The sequence below is a fragment of the Salminus brasiliensis genome, chromosome 5 (assembly GCF_030463535.1).
Source record: "Salminus brasiliensis chromosome 5, fSalBra1.hap2, whole genome shotgun sequence".
NCBI classification, from domain to species: domain Eukaryota; kingdom Metazoa; phylum Chordata; class Actinopteri; order Characiformes; family Bryconidae; genus Salminus; species Salminus brasiliensis.
Window position 1 is genome coordinate 16,317,054 of NC_132882.1, and position 19,943 is coordinate 16,336,996.

The following is a 19,943-nucleotide window of genomic DNA, read 5'->3' on the forward strand; positions in this document are numbered from 1 at the left end:
CGCTAAGATTTACATAATGCATTTACAGCATCCATACAGTTAAACAAAGATGTGTGCAAACCTAAACTCATTTGAAGCAAATTATGTCAAACATTCTTTGCCAAAGATGGATAGAGCACTGCAGAATCAGGCCTGTATGCATTATGAGTTACCCTTCAGCCTGTCTGCTAAGCTAGCGGCAAAGCAACTCACCATTCTTACTGAATGCCAAAGATGCCAACGACGGCAGGATCGTATCCACAACCTTGGAGAGTGAAAAAGCAGCACATTATTCACAAACCAAGAGAAGCTCATCTATATAGGCAAACAGAATTCATATTCTCAGGCATCTACCCAACACACACACACACACACACACACACACACACACTTGGAAATACATGCGCACACACTCTCAAAAGTGAGAGAACTCAGGAGAGCTCCAATTTGCATGGAAATGTGATGTCAGCTCTGCCACTTTGATCATGGAGAGTCCATTACAACAAAAGGCCTTACGCCAGCTCTTTTGAAAATTACAATTGGGTTTTATGATTATTACCAAGTAGAATCATCTCCATAGAAACAAATGTTGCACACAGGTGGCTTAATGTGGATAGCTACGGGCATCTTTCCAACAAAGGATTTCATTCTGAGACTCAAAAGTGAGACGAATGCAAGGAAAATACATTACAAAGGTTATCTTTTTATGTTTTTACGCCTATTGTCTGTCGCTTATGTTATGTTATTCAAACAGAATACATACACTGCACCTGAAGTATGTCTTTCATCTCTCTCTGTATGCATAAGGGCCTGCTGTATGTAATGGGAGTGTGACTTTGGTCTGTAGTAAAAATTTTAAATCTCTTTTTTTTGTAGGGAAATGTTAAACAATGTGTGCCATGTAATCTCAGTAAGCCATCATGTAGGCACAGTAGTTCTAAGGTATGTTCAATCACTGTCCCGCAAAAACACTCATCTCCAAAATTGTGACTTTACAGAAGAATGAAAAACCTTCTTAACTTTCAATGGATGTCAGTGTAAAAATACTTTATCCTAAATTATTTTGGAGCATTTCTATTCGTCCATTCATTCTGAAATTTTAATACAATGTAAAGAACAACTACCAGAAACCGTGTCAAAAAGTGAAAACAGCAAAAATGTAGATACAAGAGTGACGTGACGCCGACATTTATTAAACCTTGCTATACAATATTTTGAGTTTGCATTTAGCAAACTTTTGTCTTTAACCTTCATGCTTATTTGTGTATTTACCGTGTCCCAAATCAGACACACTTTTTTGTGCAGGTGCCTGTGTGTGTGCACCCATTCAGGGAGAGCCAGCAGTGACAATGAGGAATAGGATCTAATGACTTCTGGCAAACTGTAATTAAGGTGCCTTCTCCTATTACAGAGTATCAGAGGGCTGCCTCCTCTCAAAGCTTCCTGATGCATTGCTGCTACCTAAAGCACGTCAATACTCATTAAAAAAAAGCCTCAGACAGACACACAAACGCACATACTATCAGACACACACACACACTGTTGGCCTTGCAGTGCAGCGAGTGATTTCCTGTTGCAAAGAGTTAGTGAGAATAATAGCAGCAGGCAGTGTGAAAGCTTGGCCTCAGTTTGGGCTCTCTCAGCCGTGAAGATGTGCTGCCTGCCTAGATATGGACACTGCCCCTTACTGCACTCCAATAGGCCTCAAACAGATTCAATTTGTGTCTTTGTCCTGGTGCTAAATCAGAACTACTGCTCATCAGGAATATTAAGACGACTGCAAGGTAGACAACTAGTCCTAGTCATGGACTAAAATAACATGTCCACAAGACATGAATGTAAAACATGTGACCAAAGTCTTCAGAAAACACTTGAACACGACAGGTTCTTAACCCTATGCTGTGGACTGAGTAAGTATTCCTTGTTGTATCCAAGCCAAGGAACTCCTGCTGTCATGTGGCAAAGCTGTGCTACCCCAACACTGAACATAACAAAAAGAAACCAGTTTCCCGTGTAAGCAGATCAACAAAGCATAATTTCCCTTCCAAAAGGCCACAATAATTGCATTTCAGATGTACCAAGCAGTCAAGTATGTAGCATATAGACACTCAAACAGGAACAAGTACAGTACACTGAGTCTAAACAGGCATTATTTTGCTTCATGCTAATGTAACAGACTATTGTTACATGCTGAATGTATAGAACACTGCTATACAGCACAATGTAGTGCTTGCTTTGTAAAAAATAAAGTATTCAGACATTGAGGGAAGGCACACAACATAAGAATTACAACATGGCAGCAAATGCACTCCGGTCACACCGTAAAGCAGATGTGGAGTTATACAAACACAATGAAAAATCTTATTAATGCAAACATTAGTCAAACCTGGTTAGACAATTTAAACAATTTGCAAGTACATTTTAAATGTTAAATGTATCCATTTTGGTGTAAATCCCCCCCCCCCCCCACAATCATTAAAATATATGCAAATATATAAACAGAAGATTATGATTCTATGTGCATGTTCACTTAAGCATTACCAGACCTCCTCAAAGATACTCAGGATATACTTGTCTACTTTTTCAAAACCACCCTAAAATACAGTAAAAATTGTGAGCTGCTGGTGGAACTGAACAAATATATCGTGTCTGGAGTTCACAAAGAAATCAGCAACTGCAAATCTTCCATTTTTGTAGCGATATAGAGATATGTGGGTGGGAAGACCCTTTATCATTGGTAAAGAACCTTTGTATCAAGTAAGTATTTATTAGAATTTTAAAAGGTTCTTCACACTTGCACACTTGAATCTTTGATTCTTTAAATAATCAAAAGTGGTTCTTCTATGGCATTTACAAAAATAGTAAAAGAGTGCCATAGTGTAGCGACTCTATAACCTGTTATTTTTGTAAGATTTATTTCAGTCCATTTCTGCTTTTTCCCCAGTGTGCATTTCTTGACAAAATCAGCATATTAATAAAAAGTTGTGCTGTTTGTGCCTACCTACATATCTTACAGTAACTGGTTTGTTCGCTGCAGCTAAAGAAAAAGAAGGTGAGTACTCACAGTGCAGCGATGGGTGCTCAAAAGCGATGGGTGCTGAGAGATGGCCTCCACTGCAGACAGTGTGTTCCTGATCAATTCCTCAGATGCTGCCTGCCCTATTTATGAGGACAGAGGAGCTTTGGGTGAGTCAAAGACTTAACAATACTCAACAATAACAAGAATAATTTCTTAAAAACAATTGAATACAGTAAAAAAAAAAAGATCAGATTTTACAGACAAAATTACACATTACACTGTTAATGTTTAATAGTTATATTTCAGAGAAAAACAAACTTACCTACAGCACTTCCCAAACTAGTCTCATTAGAGTCAATCGACGTAATGTGATTCTTCCCCAAAAGTAAAAGAGAGAAATGTTTAAGTGTGACAATCAGCACACTCTCTAACACTAAGTTACACAAGAGCAAGTGAGAACATTCAGATGACATCTCTTTAAAGTGTCAGTTTCAACAAGATTATTTGAACTGAACTGATAGTGACACTCACCAGCAGTGCTCCAAATTTAATGAGAAACTCCTCATTCACCACCTGAGGCCTGAAGATCTGCCAAACCAATTGAATGAGATTAGACATTGGGCTACTTTAAATGACTGTCTATTACTAGTGTCACAGGATTTCCATCCTGGCACAGCAGTGATGGAGCATGTTTACAACTATTAGAATATAAGGAAAGTTTCATTTGTGATAAATCTAGAATCTATTAGATAAGGATGTGTATAAGGATGTGTATATTTACTGCTCCCTGACAAGGATTCTAGACTCAGTCTGTTTCATTAGCTGTTGATAGAGCCAACCGATTTGAATAGCAGCGATTCTACTTATCCTCATTCTTTGGCTGTGCCTATGTTTGTTTGCTCGATGGGAACACTTGTCTAACAGTTAAAAGGAGTCAAGAATGGTCTTAATTAAGTCTCATGGTGCTGTCAGCTAACAGTCAGCACTTTTTTTCCCAGCTTCCCAGCTGTGTGCAGCAGAAGGCTCTGGTGAGGGATGGATGGAGTGTGTCAGAGTTGGAGGCCTGCTCTGAGAGGTAGAGACGAGGCAGCTCAAGCTTGTACTTTCAGTAGCATGACCATGATAGAGCGAGAATGGTCATGGCCGCTGAGGGGAGTAAGGGGTCAAGCTCGTCAGTAAGAGATTGAAGCTTTGTGCTGTGCAAGTCACAGTGCAGCTGACCTGTGGGATGACCTCAGTGACTGATGAATGCTCAGAGTGTGTGCTGTCAACACTACAACAGACCACAGAGATGATGGGAGCCGGATGAGACTGAACTGAGGGCCCTTGACATGAATGTATGTATCGAAATGTGTGCACGCACATTCACTCTCACACACACACACACACACACACACACACACACACACACACACATTAAAAATTAGGATCCACATTGCACAATGATAATCACCCCTTTGTTTTTTCTTCTTTTTTGCTTTTCGTTCTCCTGTCTCTGTTCAATGTAATGATATTCCTTGTTTTTGCTGTTCTGCCTCGGTGCTGCCAAAACCCCAAACCCAGTTTTCCACCACCATGCTGCACGCTTCAATGCTGTCCTGCTCTGAATCCCTGCGTTCATTCATTTACACCATGTCCTGCTCTCACTCACATGACTTGCTTTCATATTAACCACAGTTCTTCCACAGATTACTTTCCCTGACCAGTTATTCTACTGCTGTTCTTCTATTTGCTGTGCTATTCAGTGTTGACCAGAGGAGGATGGATTCTCCTTTTGAGTCTTGGTTCCTCTCAAGGTTTATTCCTTGCACTCTGAGGGAGTTTTTTCTTGCTACTGTTGCCACTGGCTTGCTCACAGGAGGCTCAGTCCTCTGTAAAGCTGCTTTGTGACAACATCTGTTGTGAAATGTGCAATATAAATAAAACTGAAAATTGTAAGTATGGTGTGGGTCTGGAAAAGGCCAGATAAACCTATGTCCGATGTTATTTGGTAATTTTTTTAATTATTCAACTGCAATATTTACTTTATAACCTGTCAGTTAGAGATATATTAAATTATATGTTACTTTTGACAGAAACCTAATCAGCAAACACAGGCAATAAATGGAAGAATATAGTTGCATAATGTGCTTACATGTAATCACAAACTGTAAATCTAAATTTACAGTTTAAACCACACACATACACACACACGATTCCACAGAAGCTACAAGCTCAGCTTCAGGGCATATGAGGCCAGTAAAGCCTTCGAGATAAAGAGCTGCACAAAACTCCTGTTGGCACTAGCAGCCATGCCCTCCAGCAATAATATCAGTCAATCAACACATGCATAGGCACACATTAATTCAGGCCCAATGCACACAGGCCATGTGTGCGCTTATACATGTTCATATGTACACAGAGAACACTCAAAGAACCAACTACTATGACCCACTGTAGCATTCTTAATAGTGGACGTCTCAACGTAACCTCCTCAAATGAGCTAATGGCAGTGGAACCATCAGGGCGACAAGCTATTACCCCCAAAATGAGACCACTCAATTTGCCACTGCTGATGGAGGTTGAGTCTCCATGGCAAATCGTGGTCTAATGGAGAAGGGTATTTAATCAGCAGCTAGGTCTCATCGACTCAGCTTAGCGACAAACATCTCAGAGGGTGAACGAAAGATCCCTTCATATTAATTTCAGCACGACAGAGTGTGTCAACACTAAATCCAATTTTGCACCACTGGGTAACTGACAATAATCTGTGTGTGTGTGTGTGTGGCTGGTGGGATAGAGCAATTTGAGAAAAGATCAACCTTTAATGCATCATTTCACTCTTGACATGCTCACACGTCTCTCCTTGACACCACACCCCATGATTACAGGCAATGAAAAGGAGCCGGATATTAAAGAGCTCTTTTTTATCGGCTCTGCTGATGAAGATGTGAAATAGAAGATGTGAAATAGAAACTCAAGTTCATCTATCAAGCTGTTTTATGCAGTATTTATAATAGAAGTCCTTTGTTCACAAGCATATGCATGGGAGCTCACCCACGCATTCACACCTACCCACTGGCAAATGAAAACGCCAGACAGCCTGTATGTGAACACACTTTCACCTATTCATGACCAATGGACCAACAAAAGGAACGCACCAACACCCACCTGTGAGGTAAGTAAGTGCAGCACCACAGCCATCATAGGGAGGCTTTGTTTGAGCTGGCGAGTCTGGACAGTGGAGGGGTGCTTCCTTCCCACAATATTTCCTAAAGCTGAGAGGATGTCATCTACAAAATACCCAGAGTGAAAGAAAAAGAAAGAGAGATTGATAATAAAGTAACAGTATAAATAAAAACTGAAAGACACACATTAAAATAAAGTCCTGCAGTTGTCACACGCCTCACTGATGTGTGGGACAGGACAATTTCTCTGTGGAAGGACATGAACCTGTCTGAAACAAGGGACACCAGCACTCATCTACAAATGAAATTGCAGGAACAGGTCGATACATGGGCCCTCACCGTGCCCAGATTCAATCAGAAAGGTAATTAAAAGAAGAGGCAGATCAAATTAGAAAATGAAGCCACTGATGCTCACTCTCATCACCCTTGCTCCATCCTCCTTGACTTGTTTTCTTGTCTTCTCTCTGCCTTCCTCTCAAACATCTCATTTTCATTCCCCCTCCATCTTTCTCTTCTTTTCTTCTTCTTCTCCTTCCATTCCTATGCCTTCAACCCTCCACCCCAACCCCCATATACACCATCCCTACCTACCTCCCCTCTTTCTCTCTCTTTTTGGGTGTAATGTGATTGATTTACCCAGGATGGCTGGCAGCTCTCGCACGGTGTGACGGATGAATAGGGCCAGGCATTTTGACAGGTATTCATTGCCGCTTTGTTGCTCCTTCCCTGGCGTGGCCTTTCGGATGTCTCTCTCAATGTACATCACCAGCCTGAGCGAAAGAGAGGCCAGAAAGACATTATTATTCAGCCCGGAGACACACAGACCTGGAATGATGCTAGCAAACACAGAGAAGATGCATTTCATCAATTACACTCCATGTCTGGAGAGGGTATGGGATTGAAATGAAATAGTGTTGATTTCACAGCAATGTCTAGTAGCAAACATTGCATTTGGTTTTCTGTACTTTGTAAAGTTACCAGACAAAAAGTGCTATGCAAATATTTTATTTCAACACAGCTGGGAAAATGTCACATTACCTACAATTAATAGTTCTAGTTTCTTGGTACACTGGAGTTTAGAATAACATTTTCGCACACAAACTAATCTAAAAACAAAAATAAAACTGAAAAAGAAAGTATCTAAATAAACCACTGACCAAAGGAAGGTAGAAAACAGAAAGAAGAAAAATAAGAGACAATTCAAAATGTAAGACCACATCAATAAAACATGGTGGAGTTGTGCCATGTAGCACCCTGTGGCTCTGTCCTGGAAATGTGTAAACTACACTGCAAGCACAATTATTAGAGAAGTTGGACATTTTCCAAATCCAAGTCATCTAAACCTGATTGCTAATTTGACTGTATTCAGTTGATAGGCGCTTATGTAATTATTAACACCTTACATGAAGGCATGCGAAATTATCAGGCAGCTTCATTATCTCAGGTGACATGGGCCAAACAAAAAATTAATTTTAAAAGTCAAAAATATAAGATCGCAGATGGGTGTAGGGTTGCAATATTCTGGGAATTTTCAAAAGTTAGGAAATTTACAATGGGATTTAAAAGGAATAACATTTGCACATTTGCTTTTGAGACCACACCCCTTGCATTTACGGTTCATTCCTCCATCACATGTACAGCACATGTCTAGATGATTTTTAGAGATCACCATCACTTTATTTGATTTGATGTTAATAATAAGTGAATAATAATTATTAATTCTTGGTTATAGAAACCCAAATAATAGGCAAAAATATAGGTAGCTAGCCTAGGTAAGCTAACCTCTTGGTCATTTGCTCATTAAGCTTTTCTGATTTACCAGATAGCAGGCAACTGTGAGATAAGTGAAAAAGCTGTTTCAATGCTATTACTGTCAATAAAAATATACACCTTGTCATTTGGTCTAAATGTGTGCTTTTAGTAGTGGTGAGTGTCAGGTTTCGGACATATGCTGTACATGTCATGGAGGAATGAACAGTGAATGCAGGGGGTATGGTCTCAATAGCCCTTTAGTGTGTAATGTGCCATGTGCCTGGGATTGAGGAGCAGCATTGTTATTAAACTGTTTTGGTATCAACTATCAACTATCACCATCAACTACCAACTATATGTAAGTTTCTCAACTATAGCTTCGAATAGTCCCATTTTATTCCCATTAATTCTAGTAAATTCCCATAATTACCTGTTTATTCCAATGGTAAATGTATTTGTATTATTATGCCTTCATGTCTGCTGTTGACAAAACAAACAAGTACATTGATGATAGTGTATGACATAGTTCCTTTAAATTATCCAATATTTCCTATTAATTCAAATAAATTCACATACATAGTTTACATTTTGGTATATTTTTGGAAAGTCCCTGAGCTAAAGTTCCCATGGAAAGACCAGCAATTTACTAGAATTTTTCCACCCCTTTGCAACCATAGATGGATGCAACAATGTTAAACAGCTAAACTACTAAGGCATGACCCCAGAACAGTCAAGCGTTTTGTTGAGAAAGGATGCACTGTAGAAGAAAAGTTAACTGCAAAATACTTGAGATGAACTAAACATGAGGCTACCTGGAACACACTATCCTCCAGTGCCAGCATATTCCAGAGCTGCAACCTACCTTGAACAAGCACTTGAGTGTAAGAGACATGGCCAAGATGCAGAAGGCCGAACAGCCACCACTACTAAATAATATTCACAAGCATCAAGATCGGAACTGGGAAAAGCCTGCAAAAACTTTCAAACTAACTGTAGTGGCACAGGATGAAGTCAGCAGCATTTCAAAAAAGCCATGATCTTTATACAGGACAATGCGCAATCATATGTATCCAAGTACTTCACTGTACTTATATAATTAATTGATACAGGCATAACGCTAAACAAAAAAAATTGGCAATCCCTTCAGACAAGGAGCAGGTATTGGACACGTCTTCTGTTACCACTAGATGAGCACTCAACACAATGAAAGGGAAAAAGGAGATCTAAGCACCATCTATCTAACTAACTATTATTTGTACACACACAGACACTATAATAACAGCTATAACCAAAAATCAGTAAAGCATAGCTTTATTTATTTGAAATTATATAAACAAAAAGGTATGGTTTTCAAAACTTTCTAAAAGGTATAAATATTCACCCGTATTACTATCATAGTCACATACATACACAGCTGAATACTTTCAAATGCTCACATGCTTGAAATAATTGTTTTTCTTCATTTGTGTAGTCCTACCAGGGGTGCTGGGTACCAGGGAGAAGGGAAAGTCAAAAGCAATCTGCTGCTGACTGACTGCTCTGCCTCTCTCACTTTACTGTAGGAAGGTGAGAGTGTCAGAGGGCGAGAGTGTGCAGAGTGAAACTGGGAGAATCACAGCTCCACAGCTGACAGTCTGCTGCAGCCTTGGGGCTTGTGCTTATTAAGAGGCACTGTTAATTAGCTTGTTTCCCAACCATAACAGTGCAGTTCAACGCAATCAGTGCCTCAACTTTTCCCTGCCAGGCAAGTCACAGATACACACTTCAAATTCTCTCTCTTTCTCTCGCTCTCACACGTGTATGCACACATCCACACCCAAAGTGTTCTGTTGAGGCGCTGCTCTCAAATTAGACACAGATGAAGAAGCAAACAGGGAGAAAATTGCACAGAGCAACTGCAGCATCGTAGGGAAGTGCAGCCAGCACTAATACAAGAGCTGAAAGTAAAGCTGCATTAGAACAGGAGGACTGGAGGGACTAAGCAGAGCGGGCAAGATTAGCAGAGCTGTGACTGAGGAATTAAGCACTTAACCGGCACACAGAGTCAAAATGAATGCCGGGAAAAGTGTTCAAACAACTGGGATTAAAATCACAATCACTGAGTGAAGACAGACAAAGCCTTAAGAGCACTGTGACAATTATATAGGACACTTCTGTTCAAAATATGTTTTTTGTTTTCATTTTCTTGCTGAGAATAAGTGAAGAAATCCTCTTTAGGAAACAAACCTAAATGACATTTGTCTGTTAATTTAAGAGCACATCTATTTATTTGTTGACTTTATCGTATTGAGGAAATAAACATGCCAGAATCTTTGCACATGCCACATTTAATTTCCCCCCCCAGTGTGTAACGTTAAAGCAGCATTCTGTGAGAATTGCCATTTTGGGGAGTGTAATTCACTTTTACATCACTGCCGTAAATACAAATCGGACTAAAAGCCATATGGCCTAATTGAGAGACTCTAAATGTGCATTTGTTGACAAGCTAAGAGATACAGGTCTGATATGAAAGAAGCATGTGGAATGATACAGTAGAGTAACATTACATGATTTGTATGCAGCATTGCACTCAAAGTTCCTTTGAGATGTTATATTCATCTCCAACAAAGTAACAAAGAACATTTGCTGGCATCCAGGGCCTGGAGAGGCAATAACAGAGACACCATTCTCCCTATTTTAAGTCATTGTACCATTGACATGATTTTGAAGCTTTCAAGCTTAAATTTCTATGAGATTTTGCTAAGTAAACGAACAGTAATTGTTCACTGAAATGTGCAGAAGTTCAATGTGGTAGGCTTTGTTCAGTTATTTTTTACGCTTTGCTATTTGACCAGACGTGCTACATAAATTTTTTGCATAAGACTATATACAAGGGGCTCTTGCGTGACGGTGATGCCTGAACTGATCAAACATTACAGTATAAAAAAGCAAAATCATAATGTATGCATATACCCTTAAATTAGATTGACCTTAATCACATCTGATTAGTTTGAACTTTGGAGCAGAGAGGCATATCAAGAAAAAAAAAAAAAAACTTGTCTTTGTCCAAAACATTATGAAAGGCAATTGTATTCCAAGTCATTTTTGAGAATTTCTATTTGTCCATTCGATGTATGCATTCCATGTATGCATCACGCTTATAAGTAGCAGCTTAAATGAAGAGAGATTAATAGGTTAACTGAACATCATGTTTAACTTATAAAAGGTTCAACAAAAGGACGAATCAGTCATTCATACAGCCCTAAAACAAAATAGCATGCGGACACTTTTCCATTATAAAAGGAATGTGGTGAAAATAAAAAACCAAACATATAATGCTTTACTTTGATGATCAACTTGGCTGTAAGATGGAAAATCACAGTCTTCTAATTTTCATTTCTTCTTCAGCAGAACTGTTCTCCAGGGGTCAGGCAGAGCAGTGCTACTGCCTAATTTAAAAGCTTCTTTAAAGTAATGCTCTTCTTTTATAATCTAGGGTGCAATCCAAGGAGAAAGTGTGCTTAGGTGTGTAATTCACCTGATTGAGTCAAGTTCAAAGGAATAGTTCTGGCACTTTCCAAGTGCTCATGAAATTACTGGAGTGTCATTTCTACAGCCTATCAGGGCAAGTAAAACAATGCCCATGTCTAATCTTACTTCGACAGATGTCAATCAACAACACAGAAATGTAAAAGTATTTGTCACTCTAAAATTGTCACCATGGTTCTTATTAAAAGAAATAGTCAGACTCTGCTTTCCAATTTTTGTAGTTGGGAAAAAGAATAAATTGTGGCAATTAATCCAGATGCTCAAGAAAAACAGTAAAAAGTCCCAGATGGGCTTTTCTGACTAATCAGATTATTCAGTGTTTTGCAAGATAACCTGCAATAATCCTACAATGAACCTGGATTGATACAATTTTAATAAGCAAGGAGGAGCCAATACTACTTTTTCACTTTTCGATAACAGATTTTCAAGTATCTGGTGATATAAAGTACAGATACAGGTACAAAAACTTACAAAGACTTAACAAAGACTTAAATACTAGATAGATAGAAAACCTTTATAGGCTGTACTGAACCCAGGTACGATATAATAAGCTTGAATCAGCATTTACTGGTTCAGTAACTATACATTTAAAAGGTTTCAGAGCTATAACAAAAAAGGAAACAATCGTCAATGTAGTAACGTGCAAGTAGGGAAGAATAATCTTGCTAGGCTTGACCAAACAGCTTTTACACCTTTTACCCCCCGCAAAACAAACAAACCAAAAAAACATGCAGGGAGGCTTCATCGTATCAGTGCTCTCTATTGCCGATACCGCTACTGTGTCAAAGCGACAATATCGACATCATACTGATATGGTATTGGTATCAGTGAAACACTAATCATAATTAGTATGAGTATGAATAATGATAATCATGAATAAGTATAATAATAAGTATATAGTATAGCTGCATATAATTAAAACTGACAAGTACATAGCAGTATCATGTCATTATTGTTTAACAGTAAACACTGCTGTCCTTCTCATAGTGACTTAGGTAAGGATAAAGGATAAAGGTGCACGTATTCGTCACTGTACAGTGTGGACTGTACAGCGAAATGTGTCCTCCGCATTTAACCCATCTGGTAGTGAACACACACTCACACACACACACACGTGTTAGGGGCAGTGAGTACACACACACACCCAGAGCGGTGGGCAGCCAACTCCAGCGCCCGGGGAGCAGAGAGGGTAAAGGGCCTTGCTCAAGGGCCCAACAGTGGCAGCTTGCCGAGCCCGGGAATCGAACCCACAACCCTGTTATCGATATCCCGGCGCTCTAACCGCTGAGCCACCACTGCCCACTGCCCACTGCACCACTGCCCTATGAAGCTAACAATTAGCTAGTAGCTAGTTTTCACCTAAATGATTTAAAAACAAACAAACAAACAAACAAACAAACAAACAACCTTAAAAGATTTGCTGGTGTAAGCTGTGAAAACAACATTTAACGAATATTGACAAATGTTTTTTTTCCACTCATACACGTAATAAATGGCTTGTTGATGCCAGAAATATTGTGAGCCTGCAAAGGAATCCCCCTATAGGATAATAAGCGCATTTACGCATAAATTTAGTGCCATGTAAACGCAACATGCTCTAAGGGCTGTTTTACTGCCAGCAGAACTGGTACATTGCAAAAAAATGGATGGAATAATAAAGAAAAAGAACTAGTTCAGAGTTCGTCAGCATAACCTCAAACTGTCAGCTAAATGGTTGTTCTTTTGGAACTCCCAGTTGTGTCCAGATTTCAATTATCCCAAACACAAAGGTGAGTGTGGAATTAAGCTTTTGTCTTTTTTTTAAGACAAAAAATTTTGTTTTTTTTTTATCCCTCAAACCTACCTGATCTAAAACGTCTGTCACAACTCATCTTTTGCATGACGTAATTAAAAACCAGATGAAAATGAGCTGCTTGCCAGCAAAATTGTTAATTTTTTTTTACACATTGTCTTTTTATTGCAACTTGCACAGAAAGGCAATGGAAATGTAGCTACGGACTCAAAGCCATGCCAAAGGCGTACTGAACTCCTCACACCCTAAGGTATTTATCTCACAGAATGCAGGCCATCGTTTTGCCACTCCTAGTATCATATAAGGGGAATGTCAGAGCATAAAATCCATAGATACTCCGGTTCTTTTAAATCCATTTATTCCGACATGTTGAGATCAAGCAGGGCTTTACTAGTCTTACGTAGCCAGAAGGCTGCTATGTCACCTGAGGAAAGAAAACAGTGACTTTCACATTAAATTACTATCACTCTGCGCCAGACAACGTGTAGGCAGACCTTACAGCTGTAACTGCAGTCCTAAAGGTGTTCAGCTACTGATGGAACAGCTATGAATGATGTTAAGGTCTGACTGATGTTTCTGTATCTACAGGGCAGACAGAAGGGTTCTCATTCCACACATATTCAGATGATTGAAGGAGTGACCACTGAAACAGCAGGGAATTCTTTAATCTAGGCTAAATCATGATAAAGAGGAATGTTATCAGTAACTGCAGATATGTATAGTACTTACATTAAATGCATAATAATAATAATAATAATAATAATAAGCACTTATAGTAGTTTACAGACTTATGGGTTAATGTTCCGGCTAGCTACTTTGCACTACAGACAACAGTTCAAGTTGAATATAAACCTAAGCCAATACGGAGTCTTTGGTGAGATGATTGGGACTTACTTCCACCAGTTTTGGTCTGAAATGATTCCATTATTATTTAAGAAATAACACTCAATAAAGAATATTTTCAAAATCTTGAAAGATAAAAATACAAGTCCATAAACAACAACTTTCTTCTAGGCTCTCTTCTAAAAGCCCAGACGGCACAGACAGCACTACTTCTATTTTCCCAGACTGTGTACAAGTTAAAAGAATCTCCTCATTCGGTTTTAAGTACACTCCTTGTGTTTGCTTGGAGCAGCAAGGCGCTCAGCGGAGTGCGTCCGGATTGACGCGTCTGCAGAAGGGCTGTGGTGCCTGTCAGCGGCAGCTTTATACGGCCGCCACTGCAGAGCTAATTAGGGAAGTGTTTATGAGAGCGGCAAGGAAGCTGCTCTCACTGTGGGAGATAGAGAGTAGGGTCAGCTCTGACACACTGCACCAGGGGAACACTTGTAAGAGTGTGTGTGTGTGTGTGTGTGTGTGTGTGTGTGTGTGTGTGTGTGTGTGTGTGTGTGTGTGAGAGAGAGAGAGAGAGAGTGAGAGAAGAGAGCAAGAGAAAGAGAGAAAGGAGGAAAGAGAGACAGATACAGAAAGAGAAGAGAAAAAGAGAAAAACAGATAGATATATAGACATATATATAGACAGAGAGAGAGAGAGACAGAGAAAGACAGAGAGGCAAGGAGAGAATGGAAGCAAGAGATGATAACATCAAGGGGCATCCAATAGAGAGATGTAAGTAGATTGCTGTGGACTCCATGATTGTTTGAACATCATGGCTGGAAGTAATGACATATTGTTTTATATAATTATATAAGACAGGACTGAGGCCAATTAGGGTCTACAAATGAATGATGCATGAATTACAAAAAGAAGCTGTTTATAATTATTTAAATGGTGTTGAAACAATGAGATTATTTTCATACAGACGTTTCATGCAATCATGACAGAGGTTTGCAATCTTGGCAAAAAGAGCTTAAGGGAGAGTAGGTTTAATTTTCATGATGTGCTCTGTAGCCTGGTTTAATTTTGGAAATGAATTCAATCTTGGTTTCCTAAGACTGGTAATAAAAACTCTCTGAATGACCGTTCCTACTACTCAAAAATGAAACACTGAAAATATGTTTTTTGAGTCCATACCAAGCAGTATAGCAAGGTTTTCTGAAAACAATTTAAACTTGTTTTAAATTGTTTAAAGGTTGAGAAATTATTTGAAAACTTAATCTTTTGCAGTTTTTCATCTATTCTAAGTTTTTCCAAAAACCTATTTACCTTATGGTACAAATGATCATCGATTCCCAAAATGTAGCAATCACTTTGTCAAAACAGCATATTCAAGTTTAATACATTTTTTCCTCAGGGGGCTTGATAATGTTGTGCAAAACCTGTGATAAAGGGAAGACATCCTAAACAGTTAAGGAGATAATTTTTTTAATTCTCACTAAAGCAGAATTGTCCTCTCCGGTTCATTCATTATTCATACTCTTCATTTGTTCACACTGATGTGTGTGTGTGTGTGTGTGTGTGTGTGTGTGTGTGTGTGTGTGTGTGTGTGTGTATTTTGGGCTTTGCTCATGTGAAAAATCGGTGTACTGCTGATCTACTGAAAATGAATGCGTTTATCTGTAGATTACAAGACACGAATAGAAAAATCAACAGAGCTAATAATCAGTGAGGTCATATCTGATTCAAGAAACTACCTCCACAGTGACAGCAGAATAAAGATCTCCACAATAATAAATAATGTTGTGCATACAGAAGGCATGGGGCAAAAAGTACACTGCAGAAATAGCATGGGATCTTGGTTTTGCATGAGTCATATAAAGCAGTCTGAAAGGGGTTAAAGTGACCCATAAGTATTAAAAGGGCACTCTTTTGTCCAGTATGAGAAAAGAAAAAACATAAATAACATAATAATAATAATAATAATAATAATGATGATGAATACAACAAGCTTTCTACAAAATGTAAACCATTGTTAGAATCACCAAAAAGCAGCACGCTTGACGTGAGGATTAATAAGTGAGAAACTGCAGCATCTATTGGCTCAGGAACAGAAAAATCTTGTTCTGATGGATCCAAACTAAAATATATTTGTAATCACTGATACTAAATCTAAGACCATGTGTGCTGCAATACTCAGCCCCTGCCTTAATGCTGCAGCTGTTTTATGTTTGCATTTATTTATTTATTTTTAACATTTACGACATTTAGCTGACCAAAGTGACTAACAAGGTTACTCGTATTACTCGCCTAAGGTGTAGTGCAGCATAGTCAACCATACTGGAAATCAAACCGCAGTCTCCCACATGGCATGGTAGTTTACTGGCAGGAAGTGGGGTTATCTGTTGTTGTTTTTTTTTGCTGTAAACCACTGCTGAACAATTAATACTGGCAATTTTAATTTGATACAATGGATATAGGAAGCAGATACATGATGATTAACCCAAGTCATCCTATCTCTATGGCCCGACAAGAGGCAGAGAGAAATAACGACACAGAGAGAAGAGAGAAAGGTAAATTAAACTAGCTAACGTCATGCTAGTAACGCAGTTGCTGAGAAAAATCCTAGACGACACACTGGTACGGGTCACTTTCCGGTGGAAATGATTCCAAACTGGGGATCACTACTTCGTATATATTGCAGCACTCAGTGGGGAAAGCACCATATCTGTTGCAAGAAGGTAGTGATGTGCAAAAATAGTTTTTTTTATGATAGGACATATAGTATCTACACTCTTGCTGTACTAGCCCACAGACCAAGCACTAAGGCAGAACATCATGGTTTCTAGCTGGTTCAAGCTCTCCAAATGTGATTATACAGCATTCTTAAAACATCCTTTTACAAAAAAAGATATTATACTTTTTTGAACAGCCTACATCTAGTGACTAGGTATATTTTAAATATGGGTCAAACACAGGGTAAAAAATATACACACAGCACAATAATAGCTTTAGGCCATATAAGACTTTAGGCCATTCTAAAAGCTTAATGTTAGCCAGCTTTATCCGTTCCGCAACAACCTTTGATAGGTTTGGGGTTCGCTGACCTGCTGAAACACACTATTGCATCCAAACATACCTCTGGTCCACCTTCCTCAAGGAGGCTTTTTTGTTCAAGTGGTCTGCTTTCAAATTTAGATGAGCCTGAAAATGTTGATTTTGGAGCAGTGGCTTCTTTCTGGGACAGTAGCATCTCAGTCCATGGCAATGGAAATATAAATTGTCTATAGAGGTTGCCACTGGTGTTCCAGCAGCAAGTGCATCATGCAGACCTGTGGTTATTGGGTTGTTCTTGACTACTGGAATCAGTTTTCTCTCAGCACAGTAGCTACACCTCACAATAACCTCTTTGAACTGATGATCTTGCAAACTGTCGCTGTTCAGAAATAGTTCCAAGAGATATTCCTGACCATATTCCAGGATCATTTTCTCAGATCTGCACTGAGCTCTTTGGACTTTCCCATTAAACTGTGTGTTAGTCAATTCAATGAGTGCAGTCACTCATTTAACTAACCCTTTATAGTTGGGCACAGCGAAGCTACCAGCTGCAGTCAATCATGCTCATTAACTGGAAGTTAAAGGTCATTGGCCTTAAAAAAAAAAAGGTAAAATACATTTTGAAACTTTGAGCACCACTAAATTAATGTTTATGTATATTTTAAATTCCCTAAAAGATGTATGCTTGTGCCCTAGAAAAAGAACAGTTTACAGAAATCAACAAGAAGTTCATGTCCATGAAGAGTTTATATAAACGTCCGACCACAACTGTATATTAATTTAATGAGCAAAGTATGTGCTAGAAATTATGTATAGTAGAAACACAATGCTTACCCTTTGCATTTGTGTGCAGCACACAATATTCACAAAGAACTTCCCCATTGCTTTCTATGCACAATTTCTCTATGATGTGCAAGAGAAAATGGTTGGATTAGTGTTGTTTACCTGGAGTTACAGCACAGCAGTAGCATCTCCCTATTATTCATGAGAACCTGCAGCAGCACCAGGAAGGCCTTGGCTCGAATGACTGAGGAAGGACTCTCCAGAGAACGGATTATCTTCACAACAAAGTCCTGCAAAGAGAGCCATTCAACTGTTAGCTCAGCTTCATTAGAACACACTGCCATTTGAAAAGGCTGGGAGTCTCTGGACACTTAGGCTAGTGTAAATCTCCCATTGTTTGACAGTAATTTGACAGGTGCTATCACTTACACTGTAAGGTGCTGGAGGGGATTGAAAAGTCCCCCAAACTGCACTTGACATAAAACAGAGGTTAATAAGCTAATGAGTTCCACAGCATTTAGTGGGCAGTGAATTAGGAGGAATTGATTAACTTCCTCTATCTGCATAATTGGGGAGAATGGTCAAAGGAAAAACAATCCGAAACATTGCGATTAAATACAGCATAAGAACGGGAGTTAATTAATTTCAAAAGCATCAACTCCCTGCACGAATTGTAATTACATCAACAGTATTTCCAAGCTACACTCTGAGACTGTTGCACATCCTTCCCCAATTAGCTGTGTTGCCCAGTGCTTCATTGAAATTTAAATTCTATGCGAGACAATGCATGAATAAACACGTGGTGCTCTGGACTTCTATTTGTCAGGGGAATTAGGGATAGAAATCTATAGCGGTTCATAATTGGTGCAGAGGTGATGCCATAACGTTCATGCACTCAAAATACATGTTCTTCCTTGCGTTTAATCCTGAGTCAAACTGGAAATTTACATGCAAATGAATGCAAGTCAAATAAAATTACCATTGGTAATCATGGATATCCTTGAAAGCAGTATATAGTAGCATTTAAATCAATGTCCACAGCCCATTTTCCAATTGATTACCTCTTCAGATAACACACGAAACAGAACTGGGTTATAAACGTATAAGGTTTCATTCCTGACAATCTGTCCTTAAGTTTTAATCTACTACTGGGTAAGCAGCAGAAACATATGACAACACAAGGGGCAACACAAGAAACACACACAAACACCTCTACATACACACCCTGTATGCCCAAAGCGGAGTATTTTTATTTTATTTGTATTTTTTTAGTTTTCTGATCATTTCTATAATGTATTTGAGGTAGGCAATATGACAATTCTGACATCTTGATTCGTCTAGACCTTTTCATGTTTAGTCTGATAAGCTAAACATGTACAAAAAAGTAGTGGCATGTTTAAAGACCAAAATAAAATCCTCTAAATCTGTGAATACAAATAATGATAATGATAATTCAACATTTTATGCACTGCACTGACTCCAGTTATCCAGGAACAATCACATAATCTTATTAATCAAGTATGCAGTTGACTAATGTGGACATACTGACAATAACTTAAAATATACTTAAAAAAGACATACTGGGACAAAACACATGCTTCCTACAGTATGTTAAAAGTCATGCTATTGATCTTGATAATCCATTGAAGACATTGGGTGAAAAGGTCAAGCTCAACCTGCAGTACTTCTTTGCCAATGGGAATATTGCAACTGTACCCTTTGGACCTTTTGTTACAGAAGACAAACGGCATAACTGGGAAATTAAACTGAATCCTGCCTAAGGGGAGTCCACTACGTAGCACCTTAAAAGTAATAATTAAAAAAACAAAAAAACCCAAAATTAACTGTGATTACTGTATAGTGAGATGTAGTGAAAACACAAATAAGTGCCAGAAGAGAGAGAAAGAGAGAGAGAACAGCTACACTGAGAAGACAGGTATTTTAGTTCATTCATATCTGCATCTTGCTGCAGCGAACAGCATTCATCTCCCAAGCTGGCCAAGCAGCAGCAGTGTCAGCACTAATGGCCAATTATCTGTCAGAAGAGGTG

General features: G+C 38.8%; 1 protein-coding gene across 3 annotated transcripts in view; it reads right to left on the reverse strand.

The window, feature by feature from the left end:
- ulk4 (unc-51 like kinase 4) overlaps nucleotides 1-19,943 on the reverse strand; it is a 91,871-nt gene that overhangs the window by 48,152 nt on the left and 23,776 nt on the right. For all 3 annotated transcript variants that reach the window (XM_072679612.1, XM_072679613.1, XM_072679614.1), the window contains exons 22-28: nucleotides 18,056-18,183; nucleotides 6,802-6,935; nucleotides 6,149-6,270; nucleotides 3,530-3,586; nucleotides 3,321-3,372; nucleotides 3,044-3,138; nucleotides 193-244 (exon numbers count right to left, since the gene is read on the reverse strand). In XM_072679612.1, coding sequence (XP_072535713.1) covers nucleotides 193-244; nucleotides 3,044-3,138; nucleotides 3,321-3,372; nucleotides 3,530-3,586; nucleotides 6,149-6,270; nucleotides 6,802-6,935; nucleotides 18,056-18,183 — 640 coding nt within the window. The remainder of the gene's footprint in view (nucleotides 1-192; nucleotides 245-3,043; nucleotides 3,139-3,320; nucleotides 3,373-3,529; nucleotides 3,587-6,148; nucleotides 6,271-6,801; nucleotides 6,936-18,055; nucleotides 18,184-19,943) is intronic.